Source organism: Pocillopora verrucosa, chromosome 14 (genome assembly GCF_036669915.1).
Source record: "Pocillopora verrucosa isolate sample1 chromosome 14, ASM3666991v2, whole genome shotgun sequence".
Lineage (NCBI taxonomy): Eukaryota > Metazoa > Cnidaria > Anthozoa > Scleractinia > Pocilloporidae > Pocillopora > Pocillopora verrucosa.
The window spans coordinates 7,070,588-7,096,500 of NC_089325.1; the positions used below are offsets into that span (position 1 = coordinate 7,070,588).

Consider the following 25,913-nt stretch of genomic DNA (forward strand, 5'->3'; position numbering starts at 1 on the left):
TTAGTGCTTCCATTATCGCGCGCCGTTTCACCGAACAGTGAGGACCTTAGGTAAACTCCAACGGCGACGGAAGGGAGAACATGGTGAAACAATTTCCTAGCTGTCATCTGCAAAATGTTAACATGGAAAACACCCAGGCAAATTTACGTGACCTGAGGGCGGGAACTACAACAGCAAATTATTAATTTATGACGTACTCTATCTGGAACGCGCCGCTTGCATAATTGATGCTGACGTTGAGATCTGGCGGCCTTAGAGACAGTTAACACATGCAACTATACGAGAAATTCTTAAGGATAACGTGAATTCATTTTCAATCGACCTAGCGTTGCGTTATGCAAGCACGAGGTCGCTATTGAACGGCGCGACCCAACGATCGAGCCAGAGGTGTGGTTTTGCGTGACTGATATCTTTGCACATATATTATGCTCACGAAAGCAGAAATATCTGCAATCAAAGCACATTAGTAAAATCTGTCCTGCTTTAATTGCTGTACGATTTCAAACGAGTAAAGGTGAGCATTTAGTTTTAAACCTACTAGGCAACGAAAAGGTCATGTCGGATAAGTAAAGTATACATACGGTTGCATTGCAAGCGATCATATTCGTTTTGCAATTTGGTCGAGGAATCTCCAATGTTTGTCCATCGATTTTAATCGCACTTGGAATGAATCTTCTTCGTCGATTAACTCTTATAGAGCCTATCATTGTTGATATTACATCACTGTGATGTCAACCATGGGGTGCTTAACGAAGATATTGAGCTGTAATAGTTCACGGCGAGGAAACTTTAACATCATCGGATCTGTTCTTTTCAAAATTAGTTTTTTAATTATCATGACGAGCTTTGCTCAAGAAAAGAATTCACACCAGGGATGCGTAAAATGATCCATAGGCTTGTCAAAGTAAAGCGAGAGGGCTCAATTAGCAAGTGAAAGCGAGGTGTTTGGCTTCGAGCGTGAAATTAATCGAAGTTAACAATTAAAATGTAAACAGGCGCGAGGATCCGCGCGGCTTGCGCGTTAGGAGTGCTACGTAAATTTAGGACTCTTTTGCACAATTTTCTCTTTAGAAATAACTACGCATTCATGGCGTGAATGGCAATTTTCATAATTGTAGAATGATTCAGCGATAAGAACAGCTTAGCTAAGCCGTAGTGTGTCATGGCATTTGAGGATAGCCTGGTTGTAGTGTGTGACATGACTATCAAGTAACAGTTGTTGTACCCAGCATGTTTTGTCCGTGATCTACAGATCTATTGGTTTGTGACGCAAAGAGCGATTATCTGTTCTGTCACGACAATACCAAAATTAAATTGTGTTAGCCAACTTATATTTCACTCTGATTAGACCTTTGACTCTAAGTCAGCATGGAGGCCGGTGAGCCGCTCGGTAAGGACCTTGTTTTCAAGAGAGATTTCGACTGCAGTATGTTCTGGAGATACAAGAGTATCATTTAACACTTGAAACGATTGGGTAGATATTTTGATAATACTTTTCTGGCGTCCATACTAAGGAGCTCTTTCAGTATAAAATATCATTTTAGTAAGTCTCAATCATCAGGTAAGCGCGGGAACTTATCCCGCGAAAATTCTGTGCGAAGGTACGAGTGTATTCGGCGGTATCTGCGAAAAGGGGCCATCGTTCTTTCTTTAAGGTAAGGTCTTAACTGTGTATTACTTCGCGAGGAAGAAATTCTACTCGCTGGCCTGTCCAATTTGGCTTTTAGGTAAGGTTGTATGCCTGATAATTTCTTTCTAGAGCTATATGATGAAGCGCGATAAATCTCGCTGCTTAATAACCTTTGAGCGGAAAATGATGATGCCCAAACCATTTAATCAGCAAAGCAAGGTTTACCTTTACTTCTGTGCTTTCGAAGCAAGAGAAGGAATTATTTCTGTGATAGTCAGGTTACAGATGCTTAAAATCACATGGTGTATTATCCAACTGTTGAAACCTAACATGAGCCAGATGAACTAATTATGGAATGAACCCTGACATCAGAGCTCAAATATTCCTTCCCTATAAGATGACGCACTCTTAGCAGGTTAGTGTGTTTTCTTACTAATCGTACTGTACTACTTCGCAGTTTCGAAAGCGAAATCCTAAAGATGCTCTCGTTCTTTTTTTATTTCTTACCCACTCTCTCGGGTAATCAGTCTTTAGTTCCCTGACTTATCTCCGTGAGGGAAGAACCTTCATTTTTTCATTTTTTTCCCGGTTTTGTCATTCGTATGTGAGTTGTTGTTTTCTGAAGGTAGAACCTTTCCTTTTTTTCACCTGGTTCTGTCTCTCTTGGGTAGTCAGTCCTGTTTGGGCTGTAGTTATCTGAAGGCAGAACTTTCCTCTTTTTTTCACCTGGTTCTGTCTCTCTTGGGTAGTCAGTCCTATTTGGGCTGTTGTTATCTGAAGGCAGAACCTTTCCCTTTTTTTCACCTAGTTCTGTCTCTCTTGGGTAGTCAGTCCTATTTGGGCTGTTGTTATCTGAAGGCAGAACCTTTCCCTTTTTTCACCTGGTTCTGTCTCTCTTGGGTAGTCAGTCCTATTTGGGCTGTTGTTATCTGAAGGCAGAACCTTTCCTTTTTTTCCACCTGGTTCTGTCTCTCTTGGGTAGTCAGTCCATATGGGCTGTTGTTATCTGAAGGCAGAACCTTTCCCTTTTTTTCACCTGGTTCTGTTTCTCTTGGGTAGTCAGTCCTATTTGGGCTGTTGTTATCTGAAGGCAGAACCTTTCCCTTTTTTCACCTGGTTCTGTCTCTCTTGGGTAGTCAGTCCTATTTGGGCTGTTGTTATCTGAAGGCAGAACCTTTCCCTTTTTTTTTTACCTGGTTCTGTCTCTCTTGGGTAGTCAGTCCTATTTGGGCTGTTGTTATCTGAAGGCAGAACCTTTCCCTTTTTTTCACCTGGTTCTGTCTCTCTTGGGTAGTCAGTCCTTTTTGGGCTGTGTTATCTGAAGGCAGAACCTTTCTTTTTTTTTTCACCTGGTTCTGTCTCTCTTGGGTAGTCAGTTCTATTTGGACTGTTGTTATCTGAAGGCAAAATCGTTCCTTTTTTATTTGGTTGTGTCTCTCTTTGGGAGTTGTTTCAATTTAGACTGTGTTTTCATCTTATGACAAACTAATTTTGAGTATGAATTGCGACATAATTAAATTTACTTGTCTTAATTTTTTTTCCTTTGCAGATTTCATTGAACTTTAACCGCGAAAAGTCTTGATGAAAAAGCAATGTTTGTTTTCATAAAAAAAGATAGTTTTCCTGTTGAGATGACTAACCAAATAAGTGCACGTTCCGTTGACTGGTAATTTTTACGTCGATGTTGTGTTTGCCTTGGTGGTGTCTGTCCTCAAATCCCGTGATGTTTCAATTAAAAATAAATAACGAGTTTAGGAATAAAATTACCAACGAGTAAAATACCTCTTCTCGTAACATATTAAATTGTATTTACATTTCCAACTCTTGCTTCAGAAACGAGATGTAAAATCGGTCATAGATTGTAAAAGAGTTTTCTGAGTAAAGAACTTTTTCTATTTGTCCTTTTTTATTTTCTCGCAGCCTTATACAAGAGGTTCGCTGTGTTCGCAGTGGCGCGCCAGGAAACCCCAGCAGGAAAATTTTTTTAAAGATTTTACTCCTTTAATGATCTCTTTAAAGTATATTACTCTCTTAAGATTTAGCCAATTATATGGTTGCGGCGGAGGGTGCAAAAAAACTCCGTTATATATTTCTTTACAGGCCAATATTATCGGAAAAAACCCAAACAAACAAACAAAATGAGGTCTGTTGCGCTGTGTGATTCATGAGTGTTCTCATCGCGGTTAGGGCTTGCTGTTGCTTGCGGTATTATTTTCCGGAGTGGACATACCATTACTACATTTTTGTTAGCGTTAAAAAATAAGAAATACATGGTTTTGGTAAAAAACTTCATCTTTTTCAACTCTTAACGACTGTCGAGTTGTGTGTATCAATAGAGTGGGTCAGCAAATTTGCATTCTATGTTGCGCAAGGGGCAAGAGAAAATGGTTGACTCCCCGCGAGTGAAGCTGACGCTCCAGGTCGATGTCGATCCATTATTATCCTTCATAAACGAAATTTCGATCATGTGGTTAAATCATAAAATTTCTTTGGCTTACATTGAGCGCTTTAAAGTAAACTTGAGTTGTTAGTTCCACGCGAGGGTTTAACCTTGAAAAATGCAATCACGCGAGTGAAGCTGACATTAACGCGTGTCCCTATCTGGAAAACATTCGTATTGTGACAAGAAGGGTCTACTTTAAGGTTTTGGGTTACTCTCGCCATGCAATTTGGACGCCGAAAAGTGCCAAAAAAGTAATTACTGAAAATTCATCCGCAACACCTCGGTCGTTCTGTGGGCGCGAAGTCAGTTCTTCTCTTACAGTTAATAATTGCCAGGCGGATCTCAGATCCGCCTCAGCCTCATTTGCATAAATTCTTTTGGTGAGCAAAGCTCGTCATTAGTTTTTTAATTATATGAGTCTCAAAATTGTGTCCTCGGTAAAGTTTTCAACTCTCTCTGGTAATCTAAGTAAAAATTTATAACGACTCGACAAATTTGCCTCTAAACAAACTAGAGTTCTGTGTTGTCGTTTGTCATGGTACTCGGAAGAGGCATATTTTTTGCAGCAGTTTGATGTTTGTTGGTGTGTAAAAGATTTAGCTTCCTTAGTTACTGAGTTTCTTCATTAATGTAGTGTAAGCTTCTGATCTGTACTGCCTTTGTACCACAGTAAATTAGAAAGTTTGGAATTTTTTTGCCAGACTCAGGCGTGTTACTGGAGTGTCATGCAACCAGCTAATTTTTCAGATGTTTGAGGAACAGGATTGAAGTTTGCACATTTATATTTTAACTTACGTATTTTATCTCCTTTACATCATTGATTATTAAAAACTTGATTAAATATTAATGGTCAATTTTGAATTTGTTAGTAGAGTGATTTTACAGAGAGTGAAATAAAAAAAAGACTTAATGGTTAATTTAATGTATTTTTTCAGCTATGAAGCTACATGTGTATCTCTCTATATTGCTTGTCACCCTGTTCTCATATGCTTGGGTGGACTGTGCAAATTTGCCTTCTTGTGCCAGCATGAGGTCATGGTTTCCTGGGACTCCTCCATCAAATTTTTCAGAAAATTTGCCTTATCGGTTGAGTGTCCATGGGCACACTGGTTACTTTCCAGGAAGCTCCCATACAAGTAAGTAATGATGATTGTGATGCAATTAATAAGTTGTAGTCTGGAAATTGTGTTAAAAACATCATGAGGTAAATGCATCCCTTTTTGTCTTCAGCAATTGAGCATTTAGTAATTCTAGCATTTCATGAATTTATCTACATGTAGGTAAATAAATATACAATCTTATGCTATGGATTATATCTACAAAAAAGAACAGCACATTTTATATCCCAACTGAGAATGAACTAGATATGTCATATCTTTCATTATGATTGTCTGTCTTAATAACCTTCAAAAAAAAAAAATAAAAAAAAAAGTACTTGAGCATTGCTAAATTTTATGTTAATGGCTAAATTTAGTGGATAAAGAATGAGATCTAACTCTTAATTGGTAATTTTAAAAATTTATTTATGGTAAATGGTGTTCATGTTGTGGTATGGTAATTAATGTTGTATTAATGATGATTATAAACAATTTCCATACCAGTACTTTTTGATGAATATTCATGGTAATTATAGCAGCCTAAAACAGCATTAAAGACAGACAGTTAATTAAGAGAATAAAGTATGTGACATCAGCATAGCAAATTAATTATTTTAAAACATGCTTCACTGAGGTTAAAAAGTTTTCACCAAAAAAAAATCTCGTATCCATGCACTGCACAGAATGTCTGAAACTGTTAAATAAAGGGACAACTTTCAATAGTGATAGCACAGACTGATCATTCAGAAGCTTTCATCTAGAATTTTAATGTAACCTAGATCTATGAATGATAAAATGTCTAACCAATTATTAGAACCAGGCAGGGACATGACTCGTAAAAATCAACCTAGTAATTTTTGTATGAGTCAATTAGATACTTAAGTATCACAATGACCCCTGTCTACATCAATATTTGTCCTTTGGTTATTTTCGTAAAAAATAAACAAAGCCAGTGGAAAAAAGCCAGTGCAAGAGTTTCACTTTTTCATCTTCATAAATTTTGGCTGTTGCCTTAAAATTTCAAATTTGCCCTGGAGGGTTTATTAATTTTTTTTTGGCACAAATTATCTCAGTTGTGGACACAATATCAGCCAATGTATTAGCTGCCTGAAGAGATTTATTTGCTAAACAGATTTAAATATTTGATTTACAGTTTATCTTAATGGATCCAGGAATTTTGTTGGATTTATTGTCTATGCTGAGAATTCTGTGAAAAATTACACCAATGGACGTTTTGTTAGAGAAGATTTGCCTACTGGGGTTGAAGAAGTTAGCTGTGGAGACCTTTATGTATGTATGAGTCCCTAGCCCAATTAATTGTAAAGAATCTATTTATTTTAAGCTTAAATACAACCAGTACAATGTGGTATGTGCCTAATAAATGATGCAAAGTGGTGTTGTGTGGATGTATTTTATGTTGGTACATATAATGTGTACAGTCATGTATAAAATGACAATCAGAAGCAGACATTTTAAATTGTAAAGAGCCATGTAGCAACCAGTTAATTCAAGTAAATGTTACTGGCTCAACACTTTACCAAAATAGGAATACAATGAACATCTTTTTGTTCAAATGTGAAAACCCATTGTGTACAATGAGACCCCTGCAGTATCTGAAGTTATCACCCCAGCACTTTGAAATTAAATCATGAATTTAACTTTTAATTTGCAAAGATTAAAATAGTGAGGTTTCTTATCAGGAGCTTTGCATTTCTCCTTTATAGGTAATGAGTATATTTGCCAATTAAAAATCAACCACCAGCAGACACTTTGATATGATTGTTATGTAGTACTAGTAGTGAAAGGGAAGGCAAATGGTCAATAATTTTAAACCATTCATAATATACATAATAGTGAAATTATGAGTTTCACTATTGACCTGAAACATGCTTTGAGAAATATTTGATGTTTGCATTTTGTCATCTCATACCAAAAGATTATCCAAAATTCCACTTCATCTGGGAACTGGACTAGTGTAAAGATGTTATGGAAGCCCCCCCAGAGTTATAAGGCTGGAAACATTACATTCAGGTACTACAAAATTTGTTCTGATACCAATGAAAATCCTGTAATGAGGCTTAAAGTGCATGTACTGGTGACTACTGAATGTTGAAAGATGTGGGCTATCTTTACTTTATAGCTACTTACATCCTCAACTGACTGGTATATTCAGGCTGTAACTAAAAGTGGGATGTAGGAACTGGGATGTGGGACTCGGACGTGGGACTCAGGGACATGATAAACAAACAACACCTAATATTTGTGCTGAATTTGTAGCTTGGGGTTGTTAGTAGAAGCTGATGGTTTTCAGCTTACTTTTTTAATTCTATTTTAGAGCAAGTGTCTTGGAAAACACAAATCCTGTTGTTTACTACGAAGGATTTACTGCTCACCTGAAATGTAAGCTATGTTGTTATAAAGTATACTACATTTAGTTGATGTTTAATTCATAGCTAATAATTTAATTCAATTGAAGTTATAAAGTTTTGATGACAAAAATTTTGTTTGCTTCAATCTAAATGATTCTATTAATGTGGGCTTGATTTATTTTTCTTTTAAGTTGCTTGCCTCATTTAATCACAACATGTATTTTTTAACATTACATGTAATTTAATTTCTATGCAGACCAGTGTCCATTACGGAAATGTGTTCAGTGCTCAACTGGTGTCTATAAGTATGACAGTTATGGATGTAATACTTGTCAATGTAAGTTGTGACATGTCAGTGTATTGTGCGACATGTAAAAAGAAAAAATAAGGAATGAAAAATGTTTTAAACCCTTTAACTCCCATTGTAATTTCGAGGTATTAACTTCTCCCCATAATATCCATACACTTTAAATCTAGCAAACAAGTAATGAGAATACTTCAACTTATCATGTAGAAGTTGTTTTTCTTGATCTAACACCAAATTCTCTAAACTAATTTAAAAGGAAATGTGTAGCAGCTAGAGGGGAGAATTAACAATCAGATCTTGGGAGTTGAAGGGTTGAGACTATTTGACTGCTCAAGAAATTCTTTATTTTTCAAAATGGTACTCAATAATGTGAATAATGTACATGCTGAATATATATGGCATGATGTGTTAAGACAAAATAATTAGTGAATGGGTTTGAAATGATATCCTAATTTTTTTTTTGTGGGATAAATAGCTTTTGATCATGTTTGTGTAGTGTGATTTTCTGGTTAATTCACAGATCTTGTTCAGGCAGATCATAAAATTATTCTTAACAGTGGAGTTGATTACTGTGCAGGGCAGAGATTGAACTTTGAATCAAACTGAATCCCAAGTTGGGACACCTCAGGAAGACCAATAGAAGCACTTTATAGTTGTAGCCTTGATAAAAATACTTGATTTCTTACTACAGGTGTTTGTGACGTGGCCTGTGGTGGGATATATGCTCCAGTGTGTGGAACAGATGGTAAAACTTACAGCAACAAGTGTGAAATGAAGAGTCATTCTTGTGAAAAAAAATCCCCAATTACAGTGCAGAAGGATGGCCCATGTGGTTAGTATCAAGCACTTTGATCATATTGATTAGTGATGGAAAGTTGAGGCAAAACTAGAGTATTAACCATTTGAAGATCCTGAATTACTGGGAGATCAGGTTTAGGTTGAATTACACCAAAAGACATTGATACACTCAATATCTCAGAAATTATCAGTAAGTAATGGTAATAGGATTATGCCAGCGCGGGTCCGAAATCCAAAACACCCATTTGACTTGAACAGATTATCATAGCTTTAATCACAAATCCACACGCGTAATACATCTCCAAATCGCTAAAGAAGTGAATCTGTCAAACTAGATATACAGATGTACAGTAGGTATACAGAAAAACTGGAAAACGGCAAGCAGAAAGGTAAAAACTTACGCCTTTCCGGGCTCTAGCATCGGACCGCGTCGTCAATAACATAACAAAACTAGCGCGCATGAGCAGAAATCCGCGACGCATACATGACTCAAAAAAGGGCGGAACACGGGTGCCGCTACAAGGATGGAGTGGATCGCGTCCAGTTTGGTTTGTATAATCATACTAGTGGTTACAAACTCGGACAACCGTGAAGCGGGAGTCCCTTTTGTCAATCACAACTATGATTAAGGACTGAATTGGACTCAAAGTCCTTTACTAATTAATCCTAACCATTACAATTTCCAAAAAATACAATTAAGTACATTTACTTGGAATGAGAAAGTATCTCTGTCATAGACATTGTCTAATGTAGAAATTTCCTCCATTTTGGAAATTCTCCCATTTTGTAGGATTAATGGTTGTTGCTATGGTTATTGTAATCTATTCTGTGAGTTGTGGATTTTGCTGAGTGGTCTTAGCCCCTTTAACTGTCCCACTCCAGGTGTTCAAATACTGTCAAATGTCCAATTACAAATCTACAGAATAATTAGTGAAAATTTGAGGGAATTGTATCAGTTGGGATTAGAGTAGCAAGAGACCCGAAAAGAAGACAAGGATCTGGAGTGATTATTGCCCTTCTAAAATAGTATGCATGGCAGTTGTGATGGAAAGCCAAGATAGTAATTCTACAGCCCTGAAACTAATTTTGACTGGATGGTCCATTTGTTCATTTAATGAGTATCCTGGAAACAAAGTAATTTTCAAGTAAGATTTCAAATAACAGTACTAATGGTGTTGTGGTTGGTTGAGCGTTTCACGGTCTTCTCCCACATGATTCGTCTTCTGAGTGGAGCACGGGGAAGAAAAATCCAAGAGCCTGGGAAAAAAATCCCTTTGAGTGAGGAGGAGAAAAATGGCTTTTTTTAAAATAATAGTATATGCATTGGTACAAAGCTTATTATTGAATGTATGTCTACTTTCTTCAGGGCGGTGCACTAAGGTGTGTACAGAGGAACACCGTCCAGTGTGTGGAACAGACGGAAAAACCTACAGTAACAAGTGTACCATGGAATCATTGGCCTGTGAAAAAAACAAAACTATCACTGTATCTTACAGTGGTGAATGTAGCGGTGAGTACTGAGGGTGAGATAGAAAAAGAATTAACTTCCGGAAAATATTGTTTTTACATGATTTCAGTCATGCACTGTAAGAGGTACTTTGGCCTAATACTAGTATTGCCTCCTTAATTGCCTAAACTCAGCAAGGCGTGGCCAAAGGGGGAAGTAGGCTGAGGCTTAGTTCCTTAGTAAAGATATGCAGACTTAGGTGCTATCTCCCTCAGATTAAAGGAGCTTGGTCAAATGCTAGTAGTGGGATGGGGTACAAGTATGCTGGTGATCTCCCCCACTGATGAGAAAATACCGATGATTTCTAACTTTCATCACACGATGTACGGAATGTTCGGTGGCCCATATTTGTGTTATTAGCATTAATAGGGACCTTAATTTTCTTTTTTCTTTAGGCGTGGAAGAGACAGTGAAATTCTCAATTCTCTCTCTGATGTTTGCTTTTCTGGCATTCCTGATGTTTTCAGACCATTAGACAAAATGTTGATTTACTCTGAAGTGACCCTTGAGGAAGATGTCAGGCTTGGGAATAAATGCTGAGTAGTTCGCTACTTTGAATTAAACATTTAATTTAATCTCTAATAGAACAAATCATAAAACCTTGATAAGGACACAAAGCTGATTCCGCAACCTCTGTTATCTTTGCAATGTTTGGAAACTTAGATTTAAAATGTTTTCTCACTGCTTTTGTTTTTATTTCTTTGCTATTTTTTCGTTTTGTTGAGAGACCCTGGATTTCATAAACTTGCGGTTTAAATGCTTCACATTAGAAATGTTCAATGATCTTTTTTTTATATTTAGTTAAGATTCTTCTTCTTTTCAGTACAGTAGTTAATTATAGTTAATATTAATGAAGCGTATGCTTCTGGTATAAATGCGTGTAGCTGTAAAGTATCTGATATCCTGTAAAAGCTGTGTTGTTGTTTCAGTGTTTCAGTGAATGAACCGTAGATTTCTACATAGTTTAAGTTGATAAGTAGAGCTTGTTTAGCCCTTCAATTAGCGTGGTTAATGAATTAGAGTTAAACTAGTAGACACTAAATATCTGAACTAGCAAATGACGAAACTGAAATTAATCACAAAACTTTACCACCCGAAAATGGGGAAACTAGATGAAACTAAATAGTAGAAGATACCAAACATTGAATTTAAGGCTTGGAGTTAATAATTGGGCAACGTAGGAAGGAATGATGGAAAACAACTACATTGAGCTTATCGTTTGGATAAGGATATTTTCTTTTGGAAATCATATTGAGGATAGTTCCTTGTAGGGGAAATAATTGTAACTACCAGCTAGCACATAGAATAGATCGTATACTGATGTAATCACTCTTATCAAGCAAATGAATTTCCAAATGAGTATGGAAATCATCCAGGATTCCAGTGGCTTTGCTTAATTACACTTTGATTGCATTGAAAAATTGCATCACAGGCAGATAGACCTAGGAAATTGACTTGGCTATTTACGTATTTAATTTTAACTGCTAGTGAGATCACTATGGGTTGAGCTAAATGACGCTCCATCGAAAACTGCTCAAAACGTATACATCAGTGTCAGATGAAATAGTTAGGCCGTTTTTCTGCTTGAGACCATTTATTTATCCATTCATCTATTTATCTATTTATTTATCCAGCTTTTTGCGTGGGGGGTCAAAGAGTTAGTTGCACCACAGCGAAGTCAGAATCCTTTTACTGGCTTCTGATGTAATATTGCAAATAAAAGGAACAGATGATAGCCAAGTAACATCTTGAAGTGATTCAAGGTGTAAACTTTCATATCGTATGTGTGGAATGCAGTTTTGAGACCGAGTGTTTTTGAACCCGACCATGAAGTAAGGACTGGTTTTCTTTTGCAAAAAAAAAATTCAGCTTTATCGGGGCACACATGCCTAACTAACCATATAATTGGGTGGGTGGGATAAGTCTAAAATTATCACCACTAATCGGCGTTACCACCAGCGCCTTTGTTCAAAAACTTGGCATATTAACTCCGCCCACGCTCCTTTAAATCGTGATGATGGCGGCTTACTTCCTCGGTAACCGGTCAAGTCGCCCGAGAGTCATCTCGCACGAAGTCATGTCACCCGAAACCTGAGTCATGTTGCCCGAAATTTTAATAATGTCGCCCGCAAAAAAAAGCTAAGTCGCCCGAAAAAACAAATACTTAAAAGATCTGAATTTCAGACTGTAAATAGGTAATAACGTTGAAAAATTTTTATTACTTAAGCGCTCTTTGTTTCCGACAACACCATGAAGATTCTTAAAGCGTTGTTCGTTCCTAACAACAAAGGGAAACGTTGTTCATTTCCAACAACAAAATGCAGCGTTGTTCGTTCGGTATGTAATCGTTTCTTATTCACGGACGTTTCGTAAGTTTGACAAACTCTTGGTTTCTAACAATACCATGAGGACTTTGACCACACAGAAATCGATCGTATGCTCGGAATTGAAATATATTTGAGTAACGATTCTAAAAGCGTTGTTCGTTTCTAACAACAAAGGGAAGCGTGTTGTAAAGTTTTGTGTTTGAGTTGCGGATTTTGTGATTCTGTTTTAAGTTTGTGTTGTAGAGTTTTGTGTTAGTGTTGCGGATTTTGTGAGTCTGTTTTAAGTTTGTGTTTGTGTTGTAGAGTTTTGTGTTAGTGTTGCGGATTTTGTGATTCTGTTTTAAGTTTGTGTTTGTGTTGTAGAGTTTTGTGTTAGTGTTGCAGATTTTGTGATTCTGTTTTAAGTTTGTGTTTGTCTTGTAGAGTTTTGTGTTAGTGTTGCGGATTTTGTGATTCTGTTTTAAGTTTGTGTTGTAGAGTTTTGTGTTAGTGTTGCGGATTTTGTGATTCTGTTTTAAGTTTGTGTTGTAGAGTTTTGTGTGAATCACAAAATCCGCAACACTAACACAAAACTCTACAACACAAACTTAAAACAGAATCACAAAATCCGCAACACTAACACAAAACTCTACAACACAAACTTAAAACAGAATCACAAAATCCGCAACTCAAACACAAAACTTTACAACACAAACTTAAAGTTTGTGTTTGTGTTGTAGAGGTTTTCGCTAGTGTTGCGGATTTTGTGATTCTGTTTTAAGTTTGTGTTGAAAGTTTTGTGACTCTGTTTTGTTCTTACCGGCCACCGTACGAAGGATCTCTCTGGTGCTGATAAAGTTTGAATCGCGAAAGAGAGAAAAAGGCAATGGTCAGCGCATGTGGGTCTCGCTAACCCAGGTACGTCATGTATGGGGAATTGTTGTATTTAAAGTATAGGACTTCATATACTAACTCTGTCTACTAACTCCGTCCGCATTCATGCGCTGTTCGACTGAGCGACAATGGAAACGAGAACTTTACTTCGTGAAACAAAAGATTTAATGTGCGTTTTCAAACTTTGTCAATTTCTCAGCCATCCTGTATAAATCGTGGGAAAACACCTAAATTTATGTGGTCCGAGAACGGGAACCACGAGAGCGAATTATTCATGACTATCTGGGACTCAGCGCTGCTTGGATATGTAAGACTGAGGTTGAGATCTGGCGGCGTAAGAGAGAGTTAACAGATGCAGCTATACGTGAAATACTAAAGGAAAACGTAAAATCATTTTCAATCGTCGGTTTTCACGGCGTGGCCGTCGGCTTACACTATTTTGCGAAACGAAACGAAACCAGGCGAGATAGAACAAAACTAAAGGAATAATTTAGATATATTTTATAATAAGGTAAAGATAACTTTCCCAAGAGTTTTGGAGTAATCGTTCGTTAACAAGAAGGATTTTTATTCATTTCGCAAAGTAGTAATTTAAGAAGAGTTACTATTTTGCGAAATGGACTATTTTTGCCCTGCAGTGACAACGTGACCTCTTTCATGTCACAAAAAATACATTTAGACATTACAAATTAGTATATCACCAAAGAATTTGGCCTCCTCTCATTTCTCAAACCGTGTTAAAATATATTTCGCAAAATAGTAATTTTATGAGGGTTACTATTTTGCGAAATGAACTATTTTCACCCTGCGGTGACGACGTGACCTCTTTCATGTCACAAAAATACATTTAGACATTACAAATTAGTATATCACCAAAGATTTTGGCCTCCTCTTATTTTCTAAACCGTATCTCGCAAAATAGTAAATTTAGGAGAGTTACTATTTTACGAAATGGGCTATTTTTTCTCCCTTTAATAACAATGGGTGCGTTCCTTTGGGAGAATCCGCATCAGGATTTCTGATCTGTGGCGTTCTTTTCGAGCAAATCCATTTTCAGATCAGTGATCTATCAAATCCACTCCAGACAAGGATTCATCGGATCACTGATCTGCGTGGTCTAAAGTCGGATCATTGATCCAACGCGTTCCTTTGGGCGAATGATCCGAAATTAATCGTTTTGCCCTGCGGTGCTCAATTTCAAACAAGTTGGTAATTCATATATTGACCGGAAAGATTGTTAGCAATCGCTCCACAAATTCTGCGATAAACGCGAAATAAAATCGATTTTGTAATGTTAAATCGATCGGCCACTGATCGCAGTCATTCAGGGTTCCCAAGTATTCATATCTTAATCAATACTTGCTTCTGTTTTAATTCCATCGTTTGAGTTTACCATGAAAAAATGTGCTGCTAATGAATAGTGCTAATTAGTGCTGAGTGAATATAATCTATTTGGCAAAATAGTAGTTTTTCTGACATTACTACTTTGCGAAATGCATTTTGTATGGAAAGCTAAAGAGGAGGTGACCGAGATCTTCGAAAATATACTAATTTGCAATATTTAAATGTATTTTTGTGACATGAAAGAGGTCACGTTGTCGCTGCAAGGTGAAAATGGTCCATTTCGCAAAATAGTAACTCTCCTATAATAACTATTTTGCGAAATATGTTTTAACACGGTTTAAGAAATAAAAGGAGGCCAAAGTCTTCGGTGATATACTTATTTGTACTGTTTAAATGGATTTTTGCGACATGAAAGAGGTCACGTTGTCACCGCAGAGTGAAAATAGTCCATTTCGCAAAATAGTAACTCTCCTAAATTTACTATTTTGCGAAATATATTTTAACACCGTTTAAGAGATAAGAGGAGGCCAAAGTCTTTGGTGTTATACTAATTTGTAATGTCTAAATGGATTTTTGTGACACGAAAGAGGTCACGTTGTCATTTCAGGGTGAAAATAGTCCATTTCGCAAAATAGTAACTCTCCTAAATTTACTATTTTGCGAAATATGTTTTAATTTGGTTCAAGAAATAAGAAGAGGCCAAAATTTTTGGTATTATACTAATTTGTAATGTCTAAATGTATTTTTGTGACATGAAAGAGGTAACGTTGTCACCGCAGTGAAAATAGTCCATTTCGGAAAATAGTAACTCTTCTTGAATTACTACTTTGCGAAATGAATAAAAATCGTTCATGTTAATGAAAGATTAATCCAAATTCTTGCGAAAGATATCTTTACCTTATTAGAATATATATCTGAATTATTCCTTTAGCTTTGTTCTATCTCGCCTGGTTTCGTTTCGTTTCATTTCGCAAAATAGTATAAGTCGTGGCCGTCCTGCCTGCACGACGTCCCTTCGCAAGACCCTGCGAGCGAATAACAGGTGCCTGATTGGTCCCGTTGCTAATTAAGCAAAAAAATTTGTGCACACGCAAGCAGAAATATCTGCTTACGAAGCACATGAGAAAAGAAAAAGTCTGTACTGCTTTAAAGTTCTGTGCGATTTTTAACGAGTAAAGGTGTGCGATTTTTAACGAGTAAAGGTGAGCATTTTGTTACGACCTTTTTAGGCGACGAAAAGTTCGTTTGTAAGGATAAGAATCGGTATATTATGTATTTAGTTGCACTGCAATACATTAGGGAAAGCGATCGCATCCGTCTCGCGTTTTCCGATGTCTGTCCATCGATTTGTATTGCACATCGATTAACTCTAACAGAGCATATCATTGTTAATATTCCTTACATATGATCGCAACCATGAAGCTCTTAACGAAGATAAATAATGAACTTAATATATAATACGTACAGAAAGTTACGATTATTGTCAGCTGGCTGTGATCAGTCACGGCGATTAAATTTTAGAATCAACGTTTCTGATGTATTTCAGATCCGTTCTTTTCAATATATGTTAACTTTGTGATTTATGTGAGTCTCAAGATTTGTTGTATCCTCTTAAAGTTTTCGCCTTTTTCTATGTTGCCAACCAGTCGGGCTTGAAATCTACGAATAAATTTATATAGACTTGACATCGTCGGTTGACAAGTAAGAGTGATATGTTGGTGCTTGCTATTGTTTTTGAGAGAAAATAGTTGCACTTGAGAACAATTCCTGATATTAACTGGTGAACATTTCCAGATAAAATCATGCACCTTGAAGGAAAGATTTTATGAGGCTTTCAGCGAAAAACCTAAAAATTGTTACACTTATTCGCCAAGCAGGGAGATTGTACTGGTTCAAAATCAGACAGTGTTGTTACGTAAATAACACACAAGATTATTACGTAAAAGATATTTGATGAACATACTAAACCTACGGTCCAGTATAATCAAGAATAAATTACAAACATGAATGAGATTTATATACAATGATATCAAAACTGTCGATGGTGTGGGTGAGAGGGAAACAAAAACTTTCTTAGAGCTAGAAATAAACTTGTTGCTTGCTTGCTTGCTAGATTACTAATAAGACTTGCACAGATACCCTAGCGGTAATATACTAAAGTAATTTTGCAGTTAAAACACATTTTTTAAGTGTGGTGAATAGCATTGGCTCTAACCAAGTCTTATGACTTGTGTGCTAAACAAATTGCTCAATTTCAAGGAAAGGGAAAATACTAATATGCACCCTGTCTGTATCCACTCCAGGCCTCTCAGCTATCAATGTCTTGATTCATATTAATAGAGATTAATATAATTTCACGTAAATTAGAAAGTTTGGCATTTTTTTGCCAGACTTTATGCTGGTTATTTATAATGTATACAGTCATCGTTAAATGAACTTTTTTCATCATTAGAAGACGACATTTTAAGACTTTTGTAAAGAACAATGTAGCAACCAGTTAATTTTACTGGCTCTTCAAGTAAATGTTACTGGCTCAAAAATTCACCAAAATAGGTATACAATGAAGGTTTTTTGTTCAAATGTGAAAACCCATTGTGAACAATGAGACCCGTGCAGTATCTGAAGTTATCCAGTCACCCCAGCACTTTGAAACTCAATCATGTATTAAACTTTTAATACACAAGGACTAAAATAATGAGGTTTGTTATCAGGAGCTTTGCACTTCTCCTTTATAGGAAATGAGTGTATTTGCCAATTAAAAATCAACCACCAGCAGAGTCTTTGATATGATTGTTATGTAGTACTAATGATTAAAGTGCTGGCAAATGGACAACGTTCATGATATGCAAAACAGTGCAATCATGAATTTTGCTATTGACTTGAAACATACTTTGAATAATATTTGATGTTTGTATTTGCCATCTCATGCCAAAAGATTATCCAAAATTCTACTTCATCTGGAAACTGGACCAGTGTGAAGATGTTATGGAAGGCCCCCCAGAGTTATAAGGCTGGAAACATTAAATTCAGGTACTATAAAATTTGTGTTGATACAAATTAAAATCCTGTAATGAAACACAAAGGGCATGTACGTACTGATAACTGCTGTGTGTTGAAAAATATAGGCTATCTTGATTTTAGAGCTACTTACATCTTCAACTAACAAGTATATTCCTGGCTGATATTTTAAGTTTGCTTGGCTGTTGTGAAAAAAAAAAAGGAATAAATGGAAGCTGAATAACTTTTAGAATCTGTTTTCTTTCTTTAGCCAGTTTATTTTTATGCTATCCCATACTGATAAATTAATACTGATGTTATCATTAAGGAAAATATGTCTCAAAATCATAGGTTTTAGGCAGACTCAGTATTTGAGAATACTTGCTCTAAAGATGTTTTATTTAGAACTTACTTCAGTAATCTTGAGGCAGGTTGGAAAATGAGGTGAAGCTTCCTCCAAGCTAAGAGCAGGGCTATAAATATCCCACTTTCTATAGTATGAAAAAACTGGAGTCTTCAGTTTACTATTACAGCTAATGCCCCACGGTTTGATTTCCCCCCTCCTCCCCTCCCAGAATTCCTTTAAGCTTCCTTGACAGTCTGAGGAAACTGATCTGCACTCTTACATGGAGAGAAGCATTATGAGCATCAAGCTGTTTCATCCAATAATTAACCTTTTAATTCCCACATCAACTTTGTAATTCTCCTTACTATCAACCATACAATTCTTATAATGTTAGTTCAGAGAATTTAGTATTGGATTAACTAATTATCCCCAAATTGATATTTTCCTTTTTTCTCATCACTTATCTGGTTGATATTGTGTTGATGTTGTAAGGAGAAATTCTCTCTTGGTCACACATGGGAGTCAAAGAGTTAACACAACACAATGACCCAGACAGGTCTGAAGCAGTACCTCTCAGCGTGGATTCCAACATATCAAACAATAATAGATGAAAAAATTTGGGCAAGCAAAAGAGGATATATTTATCAATTACTTTTTGAATTCTATTTCAGAGCAAGTGTCTTGGAAAACACAAATCCTGTTGTTTACTATGAAGGATTTACTGCTCACCTGAAATGTAAGCTATGTTGTTATAAACATTTACTTGATGTTTAATTTATAACTTATAATTTTTTCAATTAAAGTTATAAAGTTTTGATAATCAAAATTTTGTTTGCTTCAATCTACAATTATTCTATAAATGTGTGATTTAATTTTTTTTCCTATAAGTTATGCCTTATTTAATCACTTCATGTAATTTAATTTCTATGCAGACCAGTGCCCATCAGTAAAATGTGTTGTATGCCCAAATGGTGGCTATGAACCTGACAGTTATGGATGTAATACTTGCCAATGTAAGTTGTGACATATCAGTGGATTGTGTGACATGTAAAGAGAAAATTTAGGAATGAAAAATGTTTTTAACCCTTTAACTAATTAATTTAGAGGGAAATGTGTAGCAGCTAGAGGAGAGAATTAATAATCAGATCTTGGGAGTTGTAGGGTTGAGACTATTTGACTGCTGAAGCAATTCTTTATTTTTTCAAATAGTTCTCAGTACATATATGCTATTCACCAGATGGGAGGTCCATATTGGGAAAAAGCGTGCCCGGGGTCGGCCAAGGGTGGTACACAAGACAAAGAGCACAGTTTTTCCCACTACGGACCGACCTTAGATGGTGAATAACATTTTTATTTTTTTCTAAAAACTAACAAATGGTTGTGAAAAGAACCTGAATACCTGTGAGCGGGCCGGATGGGGAGAATACTGCCCACTCTCGGAACCAATCAGATTGCAGGATTTGTAGAATACCGCCTGCTCACGAACTGAGAAAAAAATAAATATGAACAATGTACATGCTGAATACATATGGCATGATGTGTTAAGACAAAATAAGTGAATGGGTTTGGAATGATATTCTAATTTTTTGTATGGGATAAATAGCTTTTGATCATGTTTTTGTTGTATGATTTTCTGGTTAGTTCACAGATATTGTTCAGGCAGATCATAAAATTATACTTAACAGTGGAGTTGATTAATGTGCAGGGCAAAGATTGAACTTTGAATCAAACTGAATCCCAAATTGGGATGCCTCTGAGAGACCAATAGAAGCACTTTGTAGTTGCATGTAGCCTTGATAAGAATACTTGATGCCTTATTGCAGGTTCTTGTAACGTGGCCTGTGCTGAGACATATGCTCCAGTATGTGGAACGGATGGTAAAACATACAGCAACAAGTGTAAAATGCAGCGTCATTCTTGTGAAAAAGAATCCACAATTATGGTGCAGCAGATTGGTGTATGTGGTCAGTATCAAAGACTTTGATCATATTGATTAGTGATAGAAAGTTGAGGCAAAATAAGTATATTAGAGAAATTAACCATTTGAAGATTCCAATTATTGGAAGCTCAGGTTTTAGTTGAATTACACCGAAAGATATTAATACAGGAGAAAGTTTCTCAGAAATTTTTAATAAGTAATAGTAATAGGATGGAGTGGATTGAGTCCAATTTAGTTTGTATACTCATACTAGTGATTACAAAATTGGACAACCATGAAGCAGGAGTCCCTTTTGTCAATCACAGTTATGATTAAGGACTAAATTTGAAGACTCAAAGTCCTTTACCAATTAATCATAACCATTACAATTTCCAAAAAATGCAATTAAGTACAGTTATCTGAGATAGTATCTGTTATAGACATTGTCTGGGGTAAAATTTCCTCCATTTTGGAAATTCCCTTGTTTAATGTTGAATGAGTGTAAAATGGAAATATCGGCCTTTGGAAAAAATGACACTATCACTGTATCTTACAATGGTGAATGTAATGGTGAGTAACATTTACTGGTACTTTGAGGTGAGATAGAAAAAAGAACTAATTCTGGAAAATACTGTTTTTATATGCATTCAGTCATGCACGGCAAGAGTTACTTTGGCCTAACAGTTGTACTACTTCCTTAATTGCCTAAGGGAGGGTTTAATGCTGACTTAGGTGCTATCTCCCTCTAATTAAAGGAGCTTGGTCAAATGCTAGTGGTGGGATGGGGTCCAAGTATGCTGATGATTTCCCTCTTTGATGAGGAAATACTGATGATTTCTAATTTTTAACAGACGGTGTACGGAATGGTCGGTGACCCATGTTTGTTTTATGAGCATTAATAGGGACCTGAATTTCCTTTTTTCTGTAGGCGCGGAAGAGACCGTGAAATCCTCAATTTTCTCTCTGATGTTGGCTTTCCTGGCACTGTTGATGTTTTCAGACCATTAGACAAAAAGTTGTGTTACTCTGAAGTGACTTTGAGGAAAATGTCGGGCTTGGGAATAAATGCTGTGTTGTGCGCTTCTTTGAATTAACCGTAGATTTTTATATAGTTTGTGTTGATAAGTAGAGATTTTTTAGCCCTTCAGTTACCGGAGGTAATGAATTAGAGTTTGACTATTAGACACTAAATATCTGAACTAGAAAATAACGAAACTGAAATTAAATAAAAAGCTTTACCACCCGAAAATGGAGAAACTAAATGAAACAAAATAACAGAAGATGCAAGATATTGAATTTAAGGCTCGGAGTAAATAAGGAAGGAACGATGGAAATCAACTGGATCGAACTTATTCTGCCGCTCAGGCTGTTTTCTTTTGTATATCGTATAAAGGATAGTTCCTTTAAGGGAAACAAATGTAACTACCAGTTAGCACATAGAATAGATCGTATACCAATATAAACACTCTTATTGAGTTACTGAATTTCCAAATAAATATCGACGTCATCCAGGATTTCAGTGGCTTTGTTTCATTACACTGTGATTGGTCCAGACAAATTTCCTGGTATTTTTTTGCGTGAATCGATTCCACGGTTTACTGCACTCACACTATATATGCGACAAATTTATACTTGAACTAGTACAAGTAAAAAAAGCCAAAAGCGAACAAACAATACATTACAAAAAGAAAAACGGCTCAAAACGTGTTTTTTAAATCCAATTTTTGAGGGCGCTGAACATGATAACCGCAAGGCTGAAGAATCCAACTGTGACACTTGAAGCTCCTACGAATGAAAGACAGCAAGAATGTGTTAGCCTACGTGTAGAGGGGGGGGGGGGGGGGTACGGCTACACGTAGGCTAAGAATGTGTCGTCGAAAGAGGTTGATTGTTAGCATTCCCCTGTTTCTCTCTCGAACAAAGTTCCCCTCCACGACAGACTACTGGTATAATATTATCAAACGCTTGCGTTATTTCGATTGTTAATTGCAAATCATGCGTTGCATTTTTAAGTCTCAGCCTAATTTTTGTACATGCGTTCGAAATGCGCAAGAGATCATTAAATTATAGACTTGAATTGTACTGGTTCAGCGGCCTGGGTGATTCTTGCAGTCCATACTAACCTGCACATTCGCAAATAGTACATCCATATTTGTTTCTAGCGAGACCGTTGGGGCAACCGTCTGGAAGATAACAGCCTGGCATTGGGCAAGCATCTGAAAATATAAGAAGGAAATAAAATTACACGAATGCTAGGACAGTGAGAATCTGAAAGGAACCAGCAAAGGCCTTTAGCTTGTGTTAGGCGTGACACTTACGGCTAAGGGTCACACTGATTCCATCCCAAAAAATGCCATCCTCCTTAACCACGCTGGCGCTGGTGACGATGAAAAGAACATAACAATAAATACTGAAATAATTTTATTAGGAATATAACTATGCAACTGTACCTTAGTACTACATAGAATTTTTATCGTAATATTTCCTTCACCCACTGATATCTCTTATGCGAGGGAGACAAAGTGATGAAAATGTTGCGTGCAAGATTGGGGCGTGCAAAGGTCTTTTTTTTTTAAGGGTACGCACAACCTTCCTCTCCTTCTCTTTACAAATCATAAGAGTTTGCTGTGAAGGCAGACCAAGTGTTTTTTTTTTATGTGGTCTGTTTGGTTATGGGTAGCTACACCTCTACCGTGAGTAACACAACAACATAATCAAGGGCACAACCGTTGTCCGGCACACGAAGTCAGCCACGGGCACTGTTATGTTTTCCTGAAATACTCCGGCCACGAAAAAGTTGAATTGCAGCGAGGTTTTTTATTCTGATCAGGAGCCCCAAAGTTTGATGATATGGTTAGGTTCAAATAATTGCATCTCGGGGAAAAGGCAAATATCTTTAGTATACCTTATGGTGATTTTTCCAGATATACTTTTCTTAGGCGACCTCCATTTGATCTGAATGCTATGCCAGTGCATGCTGTTTGTTGAGTTTTCAAGCACCTCGATCTAAAAATTGTAAAAAGCAAAAAGCTAATAAATGAAGCGGGGTCGTGAGTTAGGAGGAAAAAAAAAGTAAACTTCGAAAATTTGTAATTTAACCTATTTTAGGGTTCTTGACGATTTTTCAAAGGAAGGGAATGTTTTAACGTGATAACTGTTCTAATTTCGACATTTGATGAAATATTCCACGTAGTTTTGTAAAAGCATGGGAGATCAGGTAAGTTTCCCGATCAAATCTGGTTATTACAATAAATTTCCAGATCCAGAAGCCTATTCCAGAAAATTTAGAAAGAGGCCACTGCAAAATGACGGGAGGGCATCATCGCTCTGTGCCCTCAAACATATTAGCATTCAATCGATCGAACAGCGCTAGGTCACGAATGAAAAAAAGGAAAAATACAAATGATCCAAGACACTGAAAAGGGGAGCCAAAATCTCGCTCTCTGTTTCCAAATCAAATCATGAACTTTGCTTATAGCTACAAAATACATGGTCTTATACTCTAGTTAGAATTTCTCAAGACTTTGCCAACGGTCCTCGCTGTTTGAGTGAGCCTTACTCACAAATTGTCCCGTGTCATTGAAGTGACACTCCCTCTTGGACACTCCAGCAGGTAGCGGGGACAAAAAGTCCCCACTGTCCTCGTCATCGAACTCATTGTAGGCATAAAGCATGAAGCCCGTGAAATTCTGTGTCATATTACCAGAGCGAGTTCCATTCAGCGTTACTAGAGAGAAACAAGAAACAAAACTTTATATCAGCAAATATTTTTCAATCATTTACGATCGCTAGGACGTCCCTAGAATTCTTTCGTGGGGGTGAGGAAGCAGGGGCTCACACTATGTTACACCGAGGCTTCCTTCCCTAATGTCATGTCTACATCCACGCTGTGTTTTAATAAAAGTGATGTTTTCATAAAGTGTAAATTCTTCGAATTTGTGCCTTTTTGCCTCCTGAATTGCATGGTTTGTGAGTTGTTGAATTAAAAAAAAATGTCCTCGTTGGAAAGGGGGGTGTTTTCACCGGCACTCAGGACCTCTCCCTAACTACGCCCCTATTCTTAGTTTTGTTAATTTCATTTCTAATCACCTAGTTCCATGTTAGAGCGAGTTCAAAATTTATTGGTGACTAGCGCAAAAAGATACGCCCCCCCTTTCACCATCTAGGAGGACTGTGTAATTTCCCTCCAAAGGCAAGAGTGGAAGTGAGGGAGTTGGGGATTAGTGTACATCTAACCATACCCTTGATGAGTCAAGACAAAGTGATAATATCAACAAATGCCATTAAAAAACATTAGTGTTGGATTTGCTCATTGAAAAATTTAGTTATATTAGGCTTCTGATAAGGTTTCAAATTGGCAATTTTATTATGTTTAAGAGGAAGTTATTCAAACGATATTCAGCTGATCCTAGAAACATGCAAATAAATAAAAAATAAGTTTACTCACTTGTGTATGTCGTCTGCCCTGGTCCATAATGAGGTTCACCCATGTAGAGGTCATCGTAAACCGACCGCCCATCCGGATCAGTTATATTCAGCAAATAAGGGGGCTGTGAATTCTGAGGCTTTGTACCACTGGGAAACCAGTCTTTAACCATGCCACAGGGCAAACGAACTTCTGTCTTCACCTGATCAATGTGAAAGATGGCTATGATGCACACCAGAGGAAGCAAAAATGCTCCCGGTAGATCGCGACGAACCATTCTGGTTGCTAAGTGAATAAAGGGGCAAATTTCTAAACAAACTGTGGTGCTGCGTCGGTGGGAGAGTTTAAAAGTCATAAAACGGTGATTAAGTATTATCAACTGAGTTGATAACGTAAATTGGCCACCGTAATTAAAGAGTTTAAAAGCTGTCGTTACGAGCTTTATACTAGCCCTTCGTCAGAGCGATTCTGGCCGCTGCTGACTTTGAAAATTTTAAAGAGTGACCAAAGAAATTATTACATATTACTGAAGTGTCTTACGTTCGTTGCTCGAGTATTCAGAGAATTCAAAGCAAAGATAAAATTCACCTGTACGTGCTTTTAAGCAGGATTCCTGCTTTTGGTGCGTCACATCTATTCGGTTTCTAAACTCTTTGGTAATTAGAGAAAGTAAATATTTGTGCCAAAACCCTTTCTTACACCAGTGTTGTCAAGCATGTGTGTTCAGGCGTGAAAATCGGAGACACGAACCAGCGATACGTCGTTCGAATGTCATCGAAAAGGACATATACGTCGGCAAAACCGTGCAGAACATAATCATGTGCGGCCTTGTCGGTTTGCATTTCATTAGATATTAAAACTTCCATTACAAATCAAAGGAAAACTAGAAAAATAAGTCCTTATCGGAATAAATGAAAATATTTAGCATTTTCGGTTGAACGACTTTTCGACGATAACAGCTAGTATTGCTGTGGCTAAATATCCTACAACCGCACACGGTCCTATAACGGACGAATAAAGTTCCCGGCAATCGGAGATTTTCACAAATTTCCTATTGCAACGTTGTTTCGTACTTCTTGAAAGTATCAGATTCTCGTTTTGGAAATTTCAAGCGATTCGCAAAATAATGTAGGTTGTAAAGTTAACGAAATAGCCGAACCTGGGACAGTTTCTAAATGCCCAGCATTTATCGATCTATCGATTTAATTAGAGAAAGTCACGGTCGTCGGGCATTTGGCAACAGCGAAATCTCAGCGATTGATATTCGCGAAGACGTGGTTCAAAGAGGTCTCACGATACCATCAAAATCTCCAAAATGTCCGACCTTCTAAATAATTTCAACTGTGTTTCACCCAATTTGAGGACGGGCAATCAATGAATTTTTTTTTCAACTACTTACCAAAGGAACTGAAATGCGATGAAAATGTCGAGGGAGAACTCTAGTCCTACCGGCAAGGTTTGCGCAACTGACCCCAAATTAAACTCGAGTGGAGTTTTGCGTGACTCTGTATTTGCAACATACAAATTTATG

General features: G+C 36.9%; 2 protein-coding genes across 3 annotated transcripts; one reads left to right on the forward strand and one right to left on the reverse strand.

Annotated features, from left to right (window-relative positions):
- Positions 1-216: 216 nt before the first annotated feature.
- On the forward strand, positions 217-21,470 carry LOC131794894 (uncharacterized). Of its 2 annotated transcripts, XM_066161100.1 has the most exons (9): positions 217-514; positions 5,009-5,209; positions 6,324-6,460; positions 7,107-7,201; positions 7,506-7,570; positions 7,796-7,876; positions 8,538-8,678; positions 10,011-10,154; positions 10,547-11,895. In XM_066161100.1, the coding sequence occupies exons 2-9, from the start codon at positions 5,011-5,013 to the stop codon at positions 10,624-10,626; spliced, it is 942 nt and encodes a 313-aa protein (XP_066017197.1). In that variant the 5' UTR covers positions 217-514; positions 5,009-5,010; the 3' UTR covers positions 10,627-11,895. The 2 variants fall into 2 exon arrangements, with proteins under 2 accessions (XP_066017197.1, XP_066017198.1); XM_066161101.1 differs by lacking the exons at positions 7,506-7,570; positions 7,796-7,876; positions 8,538-8,678; positions 10,011-10,154; positions 10,547-11,895 and adding exons at positions 18,710-18,774; positions 18,971-19,051; positions 19,862-20,002; positions 20,885-21,470.
- A 130-nt stretch (positions 21,471-21,600) lies between these two features.
- LOC131794924 (uncharacterized) lies at positions 21,601-25,065 on the reverse strand. Its single transcript, XM_066161103.1, has 7 exons — positions 24,971-25,065; positions 24,404-24,667; positions 23,520-23,683; positions 22,862-22,962; positions 22,275-22,333; positions 22,080-22,172; positions 21,601-21,741 (listed from the first exon to the last, which is right to left on the reverse strand). Exons 2-7 carry the CDS (start codon positions 24,657-24,659, stop codon positions 21,668-21,670), a joined length of 747 nt encoding a protein of 248 aa, XP_066017200.1. The 5' UTR covers positions 24,660-24,667; positions 24,971-25,065; the 3' UTR covers positions 21,601-21,667.
- Between the last annotated feature and the right edge of the window lie 848 nt (positions 25,066-25,913).